The sequence below is a fragment of the Streptopelia decaocto genome, assembly GCF_964273445.1.
Source record: "Streptopelia decaocto genome assembly, chromosome: 2".
NCBI lineage: Eukaryota > Metazoa > Chordata > Aves > Columbiformes > Columbidae > Streptopelia > Streptopelia decaocto.
The window spans coordinates 9,108,728-9,125,950 of record NC_138655.1 but is presented as its reverse complement, the minus strand read 5'-3'; the positions used below and the strand labels follow the sequence as shown (position 1 = coordinate 9,125,950).

Below are 17,223 nucleotides of genomic sequence, written 5' to 3'. Positions count from 1 at the left end.
GTACCTCATCAGGTTCCTATCAATAAAAAGCAGACTGTTTCCTGACAGACATGAGGAGCTGCAAGGGAAAACAAACAAACAACCCAAACCAAAAACAAAACCCCAAATTAATAGAAACAAGAAATGGCAGATTGAGGATGCAGAACAGTGAAAAAGAGAGTCTGGTGGAAGGACTCAGTGAACTTTCTGTAGAAGGAGTTGCAGAAGTGAGCATTAAAGCTGACTTTTAGTGATCTGAGAGATTCTAAGGTAGCTAACATGGACCTGAAGTCTACTGAGATCCTTCAAGCCATGTAGTCCTCTTCAATTCCTGGCACCTGGAGTGGTCCTCATGTGGTTAGTGATGAACTATGTGAGCCAGCTGATCTGGCCAAAAGCTTACATGGTTAAGGACATGATAGATTTTGCAAGAGAACTGGTAGAATGGTACCCTGCAGAGGTGCCATGAATCAGCATCTGCTTGGGTGGAAATACACCCTGAGACTACAGATTTAGAGACCCATTAGCTCTGTGGAAGCTGTTTGGTCCCTCCATCACTCAGGATTTGTCTCCAGATGTTTCTAGCGAAGCCTGTGGTGAACCAAGTGAAAAGAGAGGTAGGGTTGTCTTGAGGAGTTGAAAGAGCATCTGGCCTTTGGTGGTCTCATCCTTCAGGTTTCACCTGAGTTGTGGAGGTGTTAAGAGCATAACCACAGCAGCCACGCAGCCTCGAGTATGTTTCAGGGATCTGGTGACACATGGTTCTTTGTTTGCTCAGGTGCACCATGATGTTAGGTTGGCACACACACCATCAGCTCTTCGTGTCTGCAGCAGCAGATGTCTGCTAGGGCTTTGGTGAGATACATCTGCCCTTGTGGTATCTTTTGAAGACATGGCATTGCAGTACAAGCCTGGCTAGGATTTTCAAAGCAATTTAGGGACTTTAATCTGCTCTTATCTCTTGAATTCTCAGTGCTTCCTTTGACCAGTGTAAAACTTGGATGTTATCTTGTATTGTTAATTTATGTTTAAAAAAGTAATTCTTTGAGCTTAGCACCATGGAGATGGACTTGCAGAATCAGAGGGACCTCAGTCTCTGTTTGTATGAAAGAGTGTTGACAACTATGCTTTTTATGACTCTGGTTGGGTGTCACACAATATTTGTATATAAGAAATTCATGTTAGCACGGTGACATTACTTACAGAAGATAAGTATTTAATTATTAGCCTGGAACAGATAAAAGATTCAAAATAAAACCACCAGAAAAGCCCAACCAAACCAAAAAAAGCCGACAGAAACAAACAACCCTGTTGGAGTCTCCAGCTGCTGGAGGAGCGGTGGACTTGCCTCAGCAGGTGGCAGCCTTTCCCCAGAGTGGGTCCTGGCATGAGGAGATCCTGGGAGCTGGAGGTGCTGAGGATCTTGATGAGTTGCTAAATAAAAGAAAGAAAAACAATTGCCATGAGCATGGGTGATGATTCCTTCTGCCCTGTGGAAAGTTGTATGATTTATAGCACTAGACCTGTTGTCCTGGCTGGGTTCCTACCTGGGAATTTGTATTTTGTCTGCCTAACTGCTTGAGCAGTTTTGGTTGGAGATGATGTGTTATCTACATCAGTGTGAAAGCTATTGAGTGATATCGCCATCCTAGAAACCCCCCTTATGGAATGATTTTGTAGAATTGCATTGAAGCTGGTTCTTTTTTAATTTCATTTTAAGTTTTTTGGTAGTTTTCTATTAAATTCTTCATACGTTCAATATAAAATTTTACAAAGGCATTAAAAATAATGATTTAGATACAATTATCTGAGATATTACACTCTTTTCCATAGCCTCTTCTGGCTTCTTCCCTCACAACTTTAGATGCTTTTCCATAACTCGTTATGTGATATAAATATGGTTGTGAAATAGAAGGAACTGGCTTGAAATTAACTTATATCTGAACTTCAAAAGTCATCCACTTGGTTCTTGTCAGGGAGAGAGAACTCAAGTGTGTGAATCTCATACAGATGATGGTTAGAAAATGATTTTCTGTATGTGGCTGGTTGAATTCCTATTGAAAGGTTACTTAAACATTGCTGGGCACTGTTAATGATCAGCTATGACATTTGGAGCAAACAGATTTTTAAAATGTGTTAGAATTTTAAACTTACCATATTTTCTCACAGATCATTAAAAATTAAAAGAAATATAAATAAGTGTAGCCTACATTTATTAGAAATTAAAATAAATAACTGGCATTTCAGCAGAAGAGTGGGTCACATAGGTGTACAGGCAATAGCGGGGGAGAACTGTGCCTGAGACGCCCAGTCTTTCTCCCCTCACATCTGGTGCTGATTTCGTTCAGTTTCTGTAAAGCGTGAGTTTTTTGAAGGTTTATTTTCAAGTTCTAAGGCTGGTTTGCTGAGCAGAGGATTCTAGACATGAAAATGCAATATGTTTTTTGTATATGTGTGTACAAAGTCATGAATATGTTAGTAAGGTATAGGTAGGCATAGTTTTAAATATGATGGAGATCTAGAGATTTAAAGATTGTATAAACTCAGTGCATCAAAATACAAGGAAATAGCAACAGTGGAGAAAGAGTGCAAGCCTTTTTATTGTTATTTTCCCAATTTGTGTCTCTAGGGCAGCTTGTTGGCAGCCAGGAGATGGAGAGGCCCCACCATATTCTGTCAGTGAAGACTGCCTATATCTGAACATCTTTGTTCCTGCCACCACTGTAAGTAGGACATGAGTCAAATTCTTTTGGTAGCCAAGCGTTGTCTCTTTTTAAAGTACCTTTAATTGTCATGAATGATTGTTTTTTATGTGGTGTTTGCAAAGCCCTGCAAGGTTAAATTAGGCATTCTGTTGTTTGTATTGGTGCAAGAATATTCCCCATAGGCTTTCAGTGAGCTGTGTTTGGGTAACTGGGAGGGTAGCAAATTAAAAAGCTAGAAATAAGAGAGAGACAAAGAGGGAAACAAAACACAAGAAGGAGGTGGCAGCAAAGGAGGAGGAATTAAGGACAGATATGGCAGTGTCCCTGAAATTAGACCATTTGACCAGGACACGATAATACAATACAACCAGTCACATCAACACCACCAGATGAGCTACAGCAGAGCAGGTTCTTTTCACCCTCATCTTTACTGGTTCCCTGTTGAAATCCATGGGAGCTGTTGAGGAATGAGGGTAGCAAGAAATGCTAGATTCGTGCCCAACCCACAGGATGTAAAAATAGATGTTTTAAAGATGACTGGGCCGATGGTACAACCTGAAAAATTGTCGTTTGAAAGCTCTTGAATTTCTTATTCTAAACAGACGTAAAATCAATTTTCAAGTTAGAGCCAAGCTTAGATGATTGGCCAAACCCCTGGGGGGCTTGGGATAAAGATGCTGAATAACATTTGAATCCTATTGAAGAGTGGGCCCAGAATACAAGAACAGAGATTTTCTTTCTACAGAAGTGGTAAGAAGGTGACAATAGTTATAATAGAAATGTATAAATCTGTCATACTGCTTGTTTGGAAAAAGCTGGTCTAGCAATCTGACAGAGACACACGGAGTTGCTTGCAGGCCCTTTTAATCAACAGGAGGACCAGCAGCCTGTTCTGTCCCTGCAGCACCAGACTGTAATTTTGCCCTGAATACAGTCGTTGCTTATTGAAAACATCAGGTCACTGTCCCAGGCAGTTTGCCATCTCCACTTAAGTGCTGCTTTCAAGATAGCTTATTTGAAAGCATTGCATATTCTGCCATCTGATAGAATAAACAGGCTTGTCTTTTGTCCTTGGCAGTACTGAGAACTGAATCTCTCCTGTGTTTTGTAGAGGTGTAAGGTAGAAGTAGGTCTGGTCAAATCAATCAGTTTCACATGTGTAAGTCTAGCCCAAGAGAGAACCAAAACTTCTGTTTTTGCAGAAGTAGCTGGGAGCAGAAGGCATGGCATTTTCCTGTTTCTTTTTTGTGGTGAGCTCTATTTTTTACTCACATACAGAGAGCTATAGTTATATATTTTCAGCCCATGGAAAGTTAAATTAGCTAGTAAATTCAGAATATAAAATCTCCTGGAGAGCAGCAAATACAAAAGTCGTCCAGAAGCATTTTGAGCCTGAACAAGAACATGGTGCAGGAACTGCTGCCTGCCACCAAAGGACTCTTTAAGTGTCAAGGAGTGAAGAAGGTGAATGAGATCACCTCATTTTGCTTCCATAGCTACATGTGCCTCATAACCCTCCAAATAAAACTGGCACTTCTGAGAGACTTTTTTCCACTTATAACCATCACCACCTGTCACACTAGCAAAGTTGTGCTTCAGCTTGGTTTGCAAAGGGTTCAAATGTGAGATCAAGAGCTGAAACTCTTCACTGAATAAGAATAAAAAGTGTACGCTCTCTCTTCCCATCCTCTGCAGGTGTTATTCCCATTGACCTGGGTAACTATAGCCTGGTCAGCTTCACCTCCATCCCTAGAAAGGTGATGGAACAACTTATCCTTAGCACCATCTCAAGGAATATCAAGGATAAGAGGGTCATTAGGGGCAGTCAACATGGCTTCACCAAGAGGAAGTTGTGCTTGACCAACCTCATAGCCTTTTTTGAGAACATAATGAGGTTTGATAGATGATGGCAAAGCAGTGGATGTGGTCTGTCTTGACTTCAGTAAAGCATTTGACACAGTCTCCCACAGCATCCTTACAGCTAAACTGAGGAACTGTGGACTGGATGATCAGGTAGTGAGGTGGATGGTGAACTGGCTGAAGAAAAGAAGCCAGAGAGTCATGGTCAATGGTGCGGAGTCTAGTTGGAGGCCTGTATCTAGTGGAGTGCCTCAGGGGTCAGTACTGGGACCAGTACTATTCAATATATTCATCAACGACTTGGATGAGGGAATAGAGTGCACTGTCAGCAAGTTTGCTGATGACATCAAGCTGGGAGGAGTGGCTGACATGCCAGAGGCTGTGCTGCCATCCAGAGGACAGGCTGGAGAGTTGGGAAAAAATTGATGGAATATAACAAGGGAAAGTGTAAAGTCTTGCATCTGGGCAGGAACAACGCCAGGTTCCAGTATAAGTTGGGTAACGACCTGTTAGAGAGCAGTGTAGGAGAAAGGGACCTGGGGGTCCTGGTGGACAGCAGGATGACCATGAGCCAGCACTGTGTCCTTGTGGCCAGGAAGGCCAATGGTACCTGGGGTATATTAGGAGGGGGGTGGTTAGTAGGTCGAGAGAGGTTTTCCTTCCCCTCTACTCCGCCCTGATGAGACCACACCTGGAATATTGTGTCCAGTTCTGGGCCCCTCAGTTCCAGAAGGACACGGAACTGCTGGAGAGAGTCCAGCACAGGGCAACAAAGATGCTGAAAGAAGTGGAGGATCTCCTGTGTGAGGAAAGGCTGAGGGAGCTGGGGCACTTTAGCTTGGAGAAGAGGAGACTGAGGGGTGACCTCATTCATGTTGATAAATATGTAAAGGTTTAGTGTCACGAGGATGGAGCCAGGCTCTTCTCGGTGACAACCAATGATAGGACAAGGGGCAATGGATACAGACTGGAACACAGGAGGCTCCACTTAAATATGAGAAGAAACTTCTTCACAGCGAGGGTGACAGACACTGGAACAGGCTGCCCAGGGGCGTTGTGGAATCTCCTACTCTGCAGACATTCAAAACCCGCCTGGACACCTTCCTGTGTAACCTCATCTGGGTGTTCCTGCTCCGGCAGGGGGATTGGACTAGACGAACTTTTGAGGTCCCTTCAATTCCCTGACATTCTGTGATTCTGTGATCATTCCTGCTGCACTCAATTATTTACAGAGTAATTTTGTACAGTAGTGTAAGCACTTGAGGTTGCCTGGCTCAATAGAGTTTAAATCTATCCTTGCCAAGTAGCTCATTAAGTGTTTTGCAGAAATATGGAGAAGATAGTTCTGAATATCATGAAGCCTTTCAGACTTCCATCTGGCTTGCAGCTTTCTGGTGGATGCTGAACTTCACTCACCTTGGGGATTTGCTCATGGGACCTAAGCCTTTGCAGGCATGAAACCATGGTGGAGCTGCTGGGCTCCCTAGAAGCCATTTCCCCACTATCTAAGCTGGGAAGCCATCTGACCATGTACCAGCTGGAATTTTTTGCACTGGAACAGGCTATACAGAGAGGTTGTGGGGTCTCCTCTGCAGACATTCAAAACCTGTCTGGACACATTCCTGTGTGATCTGCTCTGGTGAACCTGCTTTAGCAGATGGGTTGGACTAGATGGTCTCCAGAGGTCCCTTCCAACCCCGTACATTCCATGATTCTGTGATTTTACACCTCTAAGTGTGGTTGTCTGCACTTTGTTTGGAGCAAACCCCTGCACTTGGCAGTAGCAGTGTGGCAGCTGTGGCTTGTCTGCGAGGAATGTGCTGGCCCCACACTGCCCGGCTGCCACGTGTCCCCCACTGCAGCCTGACACTGGTGATGCCACATCTCAGCCTGGTACCAAGGGACTGACTCCACCAGGCTTTAGTAAAGATCTTGTGTTTCTTCGGCCTCAGGGGTTTGATTGCAGTGGTTGGTTGATTTTTGTGTCAGAACAAGGCTTGGAGGAAATTCGCTTCTATTCAAAATATATTACCCAGCAACTAATATATAGTAAAAAATTAATTAGCTACCAAATATATATATATGATGATTATGACATGAAATATACTGTGAGACATAGTTCACTTGCATTATGCTGTGCTCTTAAAATAGCTAATAAGAGCTGGGAAGGCAATTACATTAAACAGCTTTAATCTATAATGCTCAAATCCATGAGTTCTGAAATTGAAATCCCTCGAGATTAAACCCCAAATTATTTTTCATAATATTTTACCTTTATGTGGGAGTGGGATCTGTCATTGCTTGATGCAGACTATAAATGGGAATGCTGCATCCAGACATTTGGCACTAGGCACAGCCCCAGTGCTAAATCGTCCCCCAAATTGCTCCATATCTGTTGCAGCAGGCTTTGTTTTGTGGTTTTTAACTTTTATGTCCTGTCTTTGCCTTTCTTAAGCTTTTCATCACTACAGCATTGGGTAAAGTCACTCAGCATAATGTAATATATAACTCAGAGGGCAGCCGGAGGTCATGGTACCATGCAGGCTGAGAACACATGGGAAATGCCTAGTTTGAACCTCAGGCTTAATGGTGCTGAGCTGAGGGGACAGAGCAAGCTCAACGTTGCATTTCATACTATTTTAGCTGACATGGCTCCATGTGGTTGTATTTTAGAATGAATTTCTATGTGAAAACAGATTCTTCCATTTTTTTTCTTTACCCCCATCTCTCTCTCTGTGCTGCATGTGGTGCAGAAATGGGAACTGGTGACCAGGCACTATGAATTAGGCAATTTCTATTCAGGAGCAGAAGTTCCTGTGAGAGAGCAGCATTTTTTAGTGCATGCAACTTCTGGGGTTCTCTTGGTAACACTATCTTGTTCACAAGAAGGCTCTGATATGATTTTCCAGTTAGGTGTGAAGAGTGCATGCAATCATGACAAATTAGGTGCAGCTGAGGAGATTTTGCCTCCTGTCCTGTAATTTTGCAGAAGGCTGCAACCAGCACTTCTCTGCTGCTTCTCCCATACAGCCAGTTGCTTTTTTGCTGGAGACATCCTTTGCCAGAGCAGATGGGACTGCTGTGTTTAGCTAAACTCCATCCAGAAAATAACAGCAGCAGAGCCCAATGCCCTCTAGCTGCAGTGAAAAACAAACCTCAGATATACTTTGATGCTGCTGCAGAGGCCACCGGCCCTTCTTTGAAAAACACCTGCAGCTGCCAAAGCACGAAGTGGGATGGGAGAGTGTGTGTGACCTGCTGCTGAGCAGAAGACAGAGGAGCCTCTTTTAGGATAGTCCTAAAGTGGGCGATGAGGGATGGAAGTGCTGAACGGAAAATTGAGGTTACACTTTGAAAAAAGCTTTGTAGCATTGGGGCAAGTTGTTCTGCTTTTTGCAGTGGGAATTAAAAAAAAAAAAAAAAAAAAAAAAAGGGAAAAAAACTTAACAAGCCCCCTCTGTATGTTTTACTGGTATTTATTCTGAGTATCATCTTGTCAGAGCTGTAATCTGGTAAATGCTGAGGTTTCCCAGGCAGTTCTGCTTTCGTGCTGGTTATGCAGCAGCAGCCCAGCTGCAGCCCTGCTGTATGTGCAAAGGGGGTCCACAGAGATGCGGTGCTGCTTTTGGGTAAAAACCTCAGTTTCTGCACAAAACCGTGTGACTTGGCTCTGCAAGGAGTACTCATTGTAGCTCCTTCCCATCCCATGAGTCCCGCTGGACTCTCTCAGGGCAGAGACTCTCTGTACTTCATGAGAAGCGAGTGTCTCCCATGCAGAGACAAAGTCTTTGCTGCAGGACCCTGTATTTATTAATATCTAGTAGGGGAAAACCTGCATGGGGATTGAAGGAGCAATGTGAGCTCTTGTCAAGTGAGATTTTTGAGACGAGGCAATGTTTAAATGCTGAAGACTGGGGAATAGGAAGCAGCCCTGCACAGCTATTGAGGTAGTCCTGCTCAAGATGAAGCAACCAAAGAGGCCTTTTTCTTCTCCTATTTCCCAATTGTTTGAACTTTTCCTGTGTGTTTGTCTAAAGCAGACATGTTACAGCAAAGACAAGCCCATCACATGCTCAGTGGCCAGGGCAACAGGATGGGTCTGCCTGGAGCTCACCTGGAAGAGTTGTTGGCTGGTGGAACACAGTGGTGCCATTAAATCCTGGACACAGTCTTCTCTTTAATGGTACACAGATCAGTGTGGACAATTTAGCCCTAGGATTTCAGACTGATGGCCAGATTTTATTACGGTCACTATTAAAGAGCTGTGAATGACTTAGATAATTTTAATGGGGAAGATGCTTGTGTTCTCATCAGTGACTTACAAAAGCAGTTTGGTACAGGAATATTAACCTGGTTGTTGTCATGACAGGTCAAAAACATGTCAGTGCTGCTGTTCTTCCACAACGGAGGGAGTTACAGTGCTGAGGCAGGAAAGACAACCATAGATGGATCGTACCTAGCTGCCATCAGTAACATCATTGTGGTGACTGCAAACTACAGGGTCGGTGTTTTTGGCTTCCTTAGTACTGGTAAGTCATGGATTTCTAGGACAAACACAACTATGGGCTAAATTACATCCTATAACACTTCTGTTTATATATATTTTTTTAAGAAAAAAAGAGGTAATTTTTTTTTTTAAATTTGAGAAACCTGCATCTTTCACTGTTTTTTTTGAGGGGGGAGGTTGAGGGAGGGTAAGGGTGAGGAAATAGCCAAGAAATTATGGAGATTTGATCTGAAGAGAAAGGAGAGAGACTGGAGGCAAGGACACAAGGACGAACAGAAGCCAAGTATCTATATCAAAGGACTGGCTAGACTTCTGTTTGCAGATGAAACTGTGGATATTGGGTTTTGTAGACAGGTTTTGAAGAAAGGTTAGGCATTAAAATTCCTGCTAACTACAGTTGCCTGTCATTGTAGACATGGTTTTCAGTGTGTCCAACTTCCAGCTGTTCCATCTGTGAAATTTTGCTAATTCTCAATTATGCCCATGTCAGAGTGGGGAAGAGGCAGGGAGAGATAACTGCACGTTGCTGGTAAGAAGGACGTGAAAGTATGGAAAGTACAGCACCAAGATAGTTGGTTCGTTCCTCAATAATTCAGCCCAACTTTTCTGAAGGACTTGCCATGTTTAATTTCAATTCTATTAGCTCCTTTCACTGTCTTGAATGTGACCGAATGTTTGTAAGTTTCCTATTCGCAACTCTTCCCCGTGCACTAGTGTAAAGGACACTTTTGCTCTCCTGTTGTCTAATAACAATTGTCATTAAAAATTATACAAATTCCCATTGCATATAGGATTTTACGTTGTGCAAAAAGTCATCTAAACATGAGATTGCACTGTCATGCTTCCCTGCTGATCTCTGGGATTTTTTCATTTTAACTTTTATTAGATTTGCCTGTTTATGCAAGTAGGGACCACTTTTCCTTCTACTGTCTTCCAGTTCTGTCTGGGGCAGGGGAGCTCGAGAAGAGAAAATGCAACAACTGCAAGTGGAGCTCGGGCTCATCAGTCTGGTGGCAATCCTTGGCCTCTCTAGTGGACATTTTGGTACCTTTATGACCTTTAGGAGGTTATATTCACCATATTTGGAAATACCAGACCCACATACTTTGCCTCGTGACTCTTTTGAGTATTTACTGCTAGTGGCGCTGGGTGGATTTGTCTACTTTGAGGTTGTAGCAGCAGCCCTTGGTTGTTGTTTCCCTTCTCCATTTTACTGTTTTGTTCAAAGCTCACGCCCAGCCAAGCCTGTTTTTCATTCAATAACTAGAGAGCTGGCACTGCAACCTCCTTACTCATTTAGATATGAAGTTGGTAATAGGTGTATCTGAGGAAAGAATCAGTTTTCCTCAGTGCGAACCGGATGCTTATGAAAGTGATACCATGGTTTTGTTTAGGCTAGAGCCAAATGCAGTGGGGATACGTGCTGTGAGAGCTTCCATGACGCAGCACTGCCCACGCGTTACCCACCAACCTCCTCCGGCCCTGTGAATCTCACCTGGGTTTCTTCCTAAGTGGAAACTTCTAGCTGGGCTGAATATTGTGTAGCAGTATTTATGTGATGGTCTGTAATTTAGGGATCAGGAGAACTCTTCAGCCGCTTTTTCTTAGAGATGCGGACAAATGTCCCAAAAGGTCAGTGCATGAGCTGAATTTCCCAAATTTGCATTTCTGCAGACCTTCAGATAGGGGTGGTTCAGTACAAGTAGGGAGTATTTGGGGGCCCTTTCCTTCTCTGTACTGTGAGCTGCCAACAGGGACAAGTGCAGTCTTTTCTGGCCTCTTCCCCTGTGGGAAATCCTTGATGTGCATTTGGGGAAATCCTGTTGCTTCAGAGGGAATGGGAGCAAGTAGGAAAAGCTCTTTGCAAGAGTCACTGGAGCAGGCTAAGCACCACATTCATGGGAAGCCCTAAAAGTTCCTTCAGTGCCTCATTGCTCTCTCCCCTGCGTTTCCTTTAGTCCATGTGGGGTGATGAGCTGTGGTGTGTCTGTACCAGGCTCCCGGTCAGGGTGGGTACATACCCACCCTGGTGAGCAATGCTCCCACTGCAATTTCTCTTATTTGATCCACCACAGGCTGGTGAAGCACCTCTGACTCGTAGAATCATGGAATCATTTAGGTTGGAAAAGTCTATTAAGATCATCAAGTCCAACCATTAACCTAGCATTGCCAATTCCACCACTAAACCACGTCCCTAAGCACCGTGACTCCCGTACATGACCAGTGGCCACAGGGGTTTTTCAATGAAGGTTGTCAAACTGTGTCAAATGCTAGAAGAGTTTTCTCAAACTAGATCCTCAGTGATATACCAGGGATGTATCCATTCTTACTGAGACACTTGGATGAATGCTGGTCCTCTGGGAGTTTTGTTATCAGTTTTCCTATCACGGGGCAGGAGCTCACCCTTAACATTGTGGGGATGTTAGTAGCAGGACTGTTAGGAGGCCCTGAAGTTACAAACAAAAGTTATGATCTTGTGAGCAATATAATTTCATTGTACAACTCAGTGAAGTGCTGAGTCCTCTCATGTTGCTTTGTTATAAATTGCAAAACTAGAACTGAAGGAGTTAAATTGAAATTTTGGAGGAGGAAGGGCAGTGAAAACACTATATTTTCTTTATTTTTCTTTATTCTTTATTCTTTATTCTTTATTCTTTATTCTTTATTCTTTATTCTTTATTCTTTATTCTTTATTCTTTATTCTTTATTCTTTATTCTTTATTCTTTATTCTTTATTCTTTATTCTTTATTCTTTTTTTTTTTTTTATTTTTGTTTTACAGGGTTTTTTTTTTTGCTTCTCATTGACACAGGGCTCTTGCAAGCAAAGAGCTCTTATTATTTTAAGTATAAAAGATGTTTAATTTAATTTACTGCAGCCATTAATGTTGCAAAAAGTGATGCACATTCTTAATAGTGCCTTCACCTCTGGCTTTGCACACAGAAAACTTAAGGTGAATTGCCAGTGATATGGATGGCAAGAGTGTGGAGAAGACAGTAATGTCTTTAGGCCAAATTCTTTAAGAGTCCGTGAAGTCATATAAAACAGGATGATTTTCATGCTTAGATTTAGCACTATTGTTCCTCTCCAGTTTAGTAATAACAGAAATGCATATGTTTGTCATTGCTTCCTTCTGGACACCAGTTTATTTTCATTCTCCTGTGGTCCCCAGGAATGTGACCTTTTCCTGCAAAATTTCTGCTTGTGAGATTTGTATCCAGGCCTATCACTCAAACAGTGAAGAAGATTCCTGGCAGACATGTTTCTTTTGGTCTAACTACCATGGATGTCCGTGCATGTCTGTGCCTGCATCTGTTCCCCAGTGTGGCACATTTCACAACCTGGCTGTGGTTTTGCCAGAGCAAAAGGAACTAGTTATATTTCCCTTCTTGGTCTTGTTGTTCAGTGTGCTGGCAGCGAGACGCTTTGTGTGGCTAAACCATTGACATGGATTTCACTTCCTCCGGGGAGGTCTCATGAGAGTTGCAGCAAACCCTTGAAATGAGGTTTGCTTTTTAACAGAGCAGAGACTGGATTTATTGCTGGCTTGAGAACCCTGAGAACTGGTCATGGTCTGCAGAACAAACTCAAAAAGCCCTAAAAACTAAAGCAGGGAAAGTTTTTCCTCCATTGCTTCGCTGCTGTGTCTTGGCCTGATCACCTGAAACTATGGCTGTAGGTGGAAGGTTGTAGCTTCTGGAACCATTTAGTTCCTGGGTGTCCTATTGAAAAGGCACTTACAATGATGGCTGATGTGATGTGGGTATCTAGGATCTGCAAGTCTATCAATAATCTGGTCTCCTCTGTATTCTATTCTGCTGCTTAAATCATTCTCTGTGATAACCCAGTAATTCAACACAGTAGACATATGGATATCTGCTACAGGATGGATGATTTTGGTTGCTCCTTGCCTGAGACGAGACTACTTGTCCACAAAGTGGCAGCTTTTTATTCCACTATCTGTTCATTTTGATTCCCTAGTTTCTGAGCAGACCCTTACTTTAAAATTCTGCTATTTCATCTTGGCAATCAAAGAAACAAATAGTTTCAGCTGTGTTTCTATTTCTGGATTTTCTGTCTTGTGTGTGTGTGTGTTTTCTTTCCCTCAAACTTTGAATGTGGAGAAATTAAAATCATGAAAAATGAATGGCTCATTGTGGATTAAAAAGTAGACAGTGAATAATCTTTTTCTATTCCTTCTCAGGGACTACGTAGGAATTACTTATTTCTGCTTCTGTTGGTATATAATTAAGCTTGTCTAGGGATTGGCATCATTAAATGCTTTCAGTGTTAGTTTCCTATTAATCAAAGTGCCACATTACCACTGGTTGGTATTGAACAGAAAGTAGTCTTTTCAGTGATGATACCTAAGCATGGGGAGTACACAATTATTATTATTATTATTTTTTCCATGGGAAAAAAATATGAATGCATATAATTCAGCTCTTTATCAGTTAGACATAAGTCAATTTCAAAGGATATATGTTAAGATATTTTAAATTAAAAATAATATCTGTACATTTGTAAAGAAGTGCAAGATGATGTGACTCATAAATGCTTGGTCAGATAGGTAAGTGTAAAAGGAATCTAGAAAGCTGCAGTTAGGTGTACTCCAGGGAAACAGTTGACTGAATTTGGCAAAAGCACTGATTTTTTGTTTGCTTTTAATTAATTTTAAGATCAAGCTACTTATTTAGAAAAATAATCTAGTGGCTTCAACTTATAGCACTTGAGCCTAGATTCATATCTCCTGTCATGAGATGTCCAAATGAAGGTTAGAAATTTAAGTGCTATTTTTCTAAAACCAAGACAGACAATTAGGCACCAGTGGACATGCAGCTGGAAGAAGTGCTAATTATATTAACTTTCTATGAACTGTCATTTCTTGTATTTTTGTTAACTTGCCCTGGTCTTATAATGAAATACGCTAATACAGTGTTATGTGGCTTGTATAAAAAGCTCCTGCAAAATGGTATCTAGAGAGAAGCCAGAAGGCTGTGCTGCCATCCAGTGAGACCTGGACAGGCTGGAGAGTTGGGTGGGAAAAAATTTAATGAAATATAACAAGGGGAAGTGTAGAGTCTTGCATCTGGGTAGGAACAACCCCAGGTTCCAGTATAAGTTGGGGAATGACCTATTAGAGAGGAGTGTAGGGGAAAGGGACCTGGGCGTCCTGGTGGACAGCAGGATGACCATGAGCCAGCACTGGACCCTTGTGGCCGGGAAGGCCAATGGCATCTTGGGGTCTATTAGAAGCGGGGTGGTCAGTAGGTCAAGAGAGGTTCTCCTGCCCCTCTACTCTGCCCTGGTGAGACCACATCTGGAATATTGTGTCCAGTTCTGGGCCCCTCAGTTCCAGAAGGACATGGAACTGCTGGAGAGAGTCCAGCGCAGGGCAACAAAGATGCTGAAGGGAGTGGAACATGTCCCATGTCAGGAAAGGCTGAGGGATCTGGGGCTCTTTAGCTTGGAGAAGAGGAGACTGAGGGGTGACCTCATTCATGTTTACAAATATATAAAGGGTGAGTGTCATGAGGATGGAGCCAGACTCTTCTCAGTGACAACCAATGATAGGACAAGGGGTAATGGGTTCAAATTGGAACACAAGAGGTTCCACTTAAATATGAGAAGAAACTTCTTCATGGTGAGGGTAACAGACACTGGAACAGGCTGCCAGGGGGGTTGTAGAGTCTCCTTCTCTGCAGACATTCAAACCCGCCTGGACACCTTCCTGTGTAACCTCATCTGGGTGTTCCTGCTCCGGCAGGGGGATTGGACTGGATGATCTTTTGAGATCCCTCCCAATCCCTGACATTCTGTGACTCTGTGTAATGTTCAATTACTTTTAGTTGCATCCTACCTCAAGTCTGGGTGCACAATATTTTTTTCAGATAGAGCACAGAGCACTCTAGCTTGCATCATGCTTATACTATGAAACTTTTAGTTGTTTGGGTAAGGAAGTCTTAGAAAATATCTGATTAATTCAGGGGCTTATTGAATAAGTGTACATGATAGCTGTAGCACTGAATATTGGCTTTTTAAATTTCTTGGTGTGGAAAAAAACGAAATGGAATCTATTCCCATAGTGATGAACTTAGAAGAGACCACTTCAGTCTTTTAAGCTTCTGTGCCAGTTTTGTCAAGGTTCAGCTGCAAGGGCTGCAAGAATGTAGCATTTAATCCAAACTTCAGATGTTTACAGTTTTATTTCTTTTCAGACCTCTTTATTTATTTCCCGCAACAGGTTCTTCTGAGATGAGTGGAAACGCCGGCCTTTTGGATCAGTTGGCAGCTCTGACGTGGGTGCAGCGGAACATCGCCAGCTTTGGGGGAGATCCAAGCCGTGTTTCTTTGGGAGCCGACCGCGGTGGGGCAGATATTACCAGCATCCACCTGCTCACGGAGGCAGCAGATATGGGCCTCTTCAGGAGCGCGTTGTTGATGGTAAGTCCCTTTCCTGCCACTTCGGTGACTTTGTGAAAGGATGTTGTTGACAGACATGAGGATGTTGCATCGTGTGGGTGCTGGTTTTATTTCATCCGTACCTCGGCAGCACTAATAGGGCTGTTATTGCTGTAGTTATTTTTCATCTCACCTGTGACTGTGATCTCCAGGAGCTGGCTGCTTCACAAGGATGTACAAGAGATGCGCCTTGGTGATTGATTTAGTCATACTAAGAACCTGGTTTTCGTCACTGTGGTTTTTGGTGTATTATATAAATAGTCTTGTTTCGTAACTTATAGGTACAACAGGTTAGTTTCCATTCCATAAATACGGTTGTTGATCAGCAGTTTTTAGACTCTAAAACTGAAGAGCCAAACATCCGCATATTTCAAATATCCGATCTTTTTATCTGATCTCATGACATATTTAATTTAAAAGAAAAAGCAAGTTTCAGAGAAAGAGTAAAAGTCCATTTACCCACAGACTTGTTTGCTATCAGCTTGGATCATTTTTAGAGTCACCCCAATTGAGCCGTATTTTTACAGCACTTCCCGTGTCAAATCCTAGGACTCTGAGGTCAGCTTTGTCAGCTTCATTACTAGCATTGATCTTTACAGCCTCAGATGTGAGTGCTCTTAAATGAGGCTTAATCTTCAGTGGAGATTTATAAATGCAGCAGAAATGGTACTGGGACAAAATGCTCTCTCTTCTAGCAGTGTTCTCTTGGAAATGTGAGCAGAGGAACAGAATTCTAGGTCCAGGAGACCTAGGGCCAAATTAAGTAAAATCTTGCCTTGAAATAATGGCATCTCTATTTATAACTTTATTTTCTCTCAGAGTACAGTTTCATCCTCCTCGTTCTCTGAATTCATAAACCCTTTACTGACACGGCTCAGGATGTGGCCTTGTGAAACCTGTAACAGGATACAGTATTAGTAGTTGAGCAACTGATGAAAGGGAAATGCAAGGACCTCTTTGCTAATCATTATCGTTGGAGTGTATTTCCACATTACATCTTTTCTTTTATAAAATAGGTGTTGAACTCCTCCTTTCTCCTACAGCAGGATAGCAAATAGTGGAAAACAGTGGCAAGTGCAATGAACAGGCAGGCGCATCAATTCTTCCAAATAATCTAGGGTTTGTAACAATAATTTTCTTCCTGGGGACTGTGCAGACAACTGTCTTGGAAAAAGTAGGATCTCTACTCATTTCAAAGTAATGTTAAGTATTTATCCTTACAGTGTCACAGTGGATTCACTCTTCTTGTGAAATGCACTGATAAAATAAAAAGTAAGCAGTAATAGCAGTGACTTGAAAACATGAAATAATACATATATATATATTTTTTTTGTAATGTGATGGTGCAGAGTGCAACTGTTGGTTCGCTCAGATTTCTCAGATAGGCCTCTTGTAAAGGGATGCATCTTGATTTTGATCCAAGACACCAAAATCATAGAAACATAATACCATTTAGGTTGAAAAGGCATTTAAGATCATTGAGTTCAATCATTAACCTAGCACTGCCAAGTCCACCACTAAGCCATGTCCCTAAATGCCACATCTGCAAGTCTTTTAAACACCTCCAGGGACGTACATTCAAGCACTTCCCTGGACAGCCTGTTTCAGTGCTTGATAACCCTTTCGGTAAAGAAGTTTTTCCTAATATGTGATGTAAACCTCCCCTGGTGCAACTTGAGGCCATTTCCTCTCGTCCTGTCACTTGTTACTT

The 17,223-nt window shown here is 42.4% G+C and overlaps 1 protein-coding gene across 1 annotated transcript in view; it reads left to right on the top strand.

Annotated features, from left to right (window-relative positions):
• TG (thyroglobulin) overlaps positions 1-17,223 on the top strand; it is a gene marked incomplete at its 5' end in the record, with an annotated part of 163,359 nt that overhangs the window by 80,729 nt on the left and 65,407 nt on the right. The window contains 3 exons of the mRNA XM_082046264.1: positions 2,609-2,702; positions 8,914-9,073; positions 15,295-15,494. Coding sequence (XP_081902390.1) covers positions 2,609-2,702; positions 8,914-9,073; positions 15,295-15,494 — 454 coding nt within the window. The remainder of the gene's footprint in view (positions 1-2,608; positions 2,703-8,913; positions 9,074-15,294; positions 15,495-17,223) is intronic.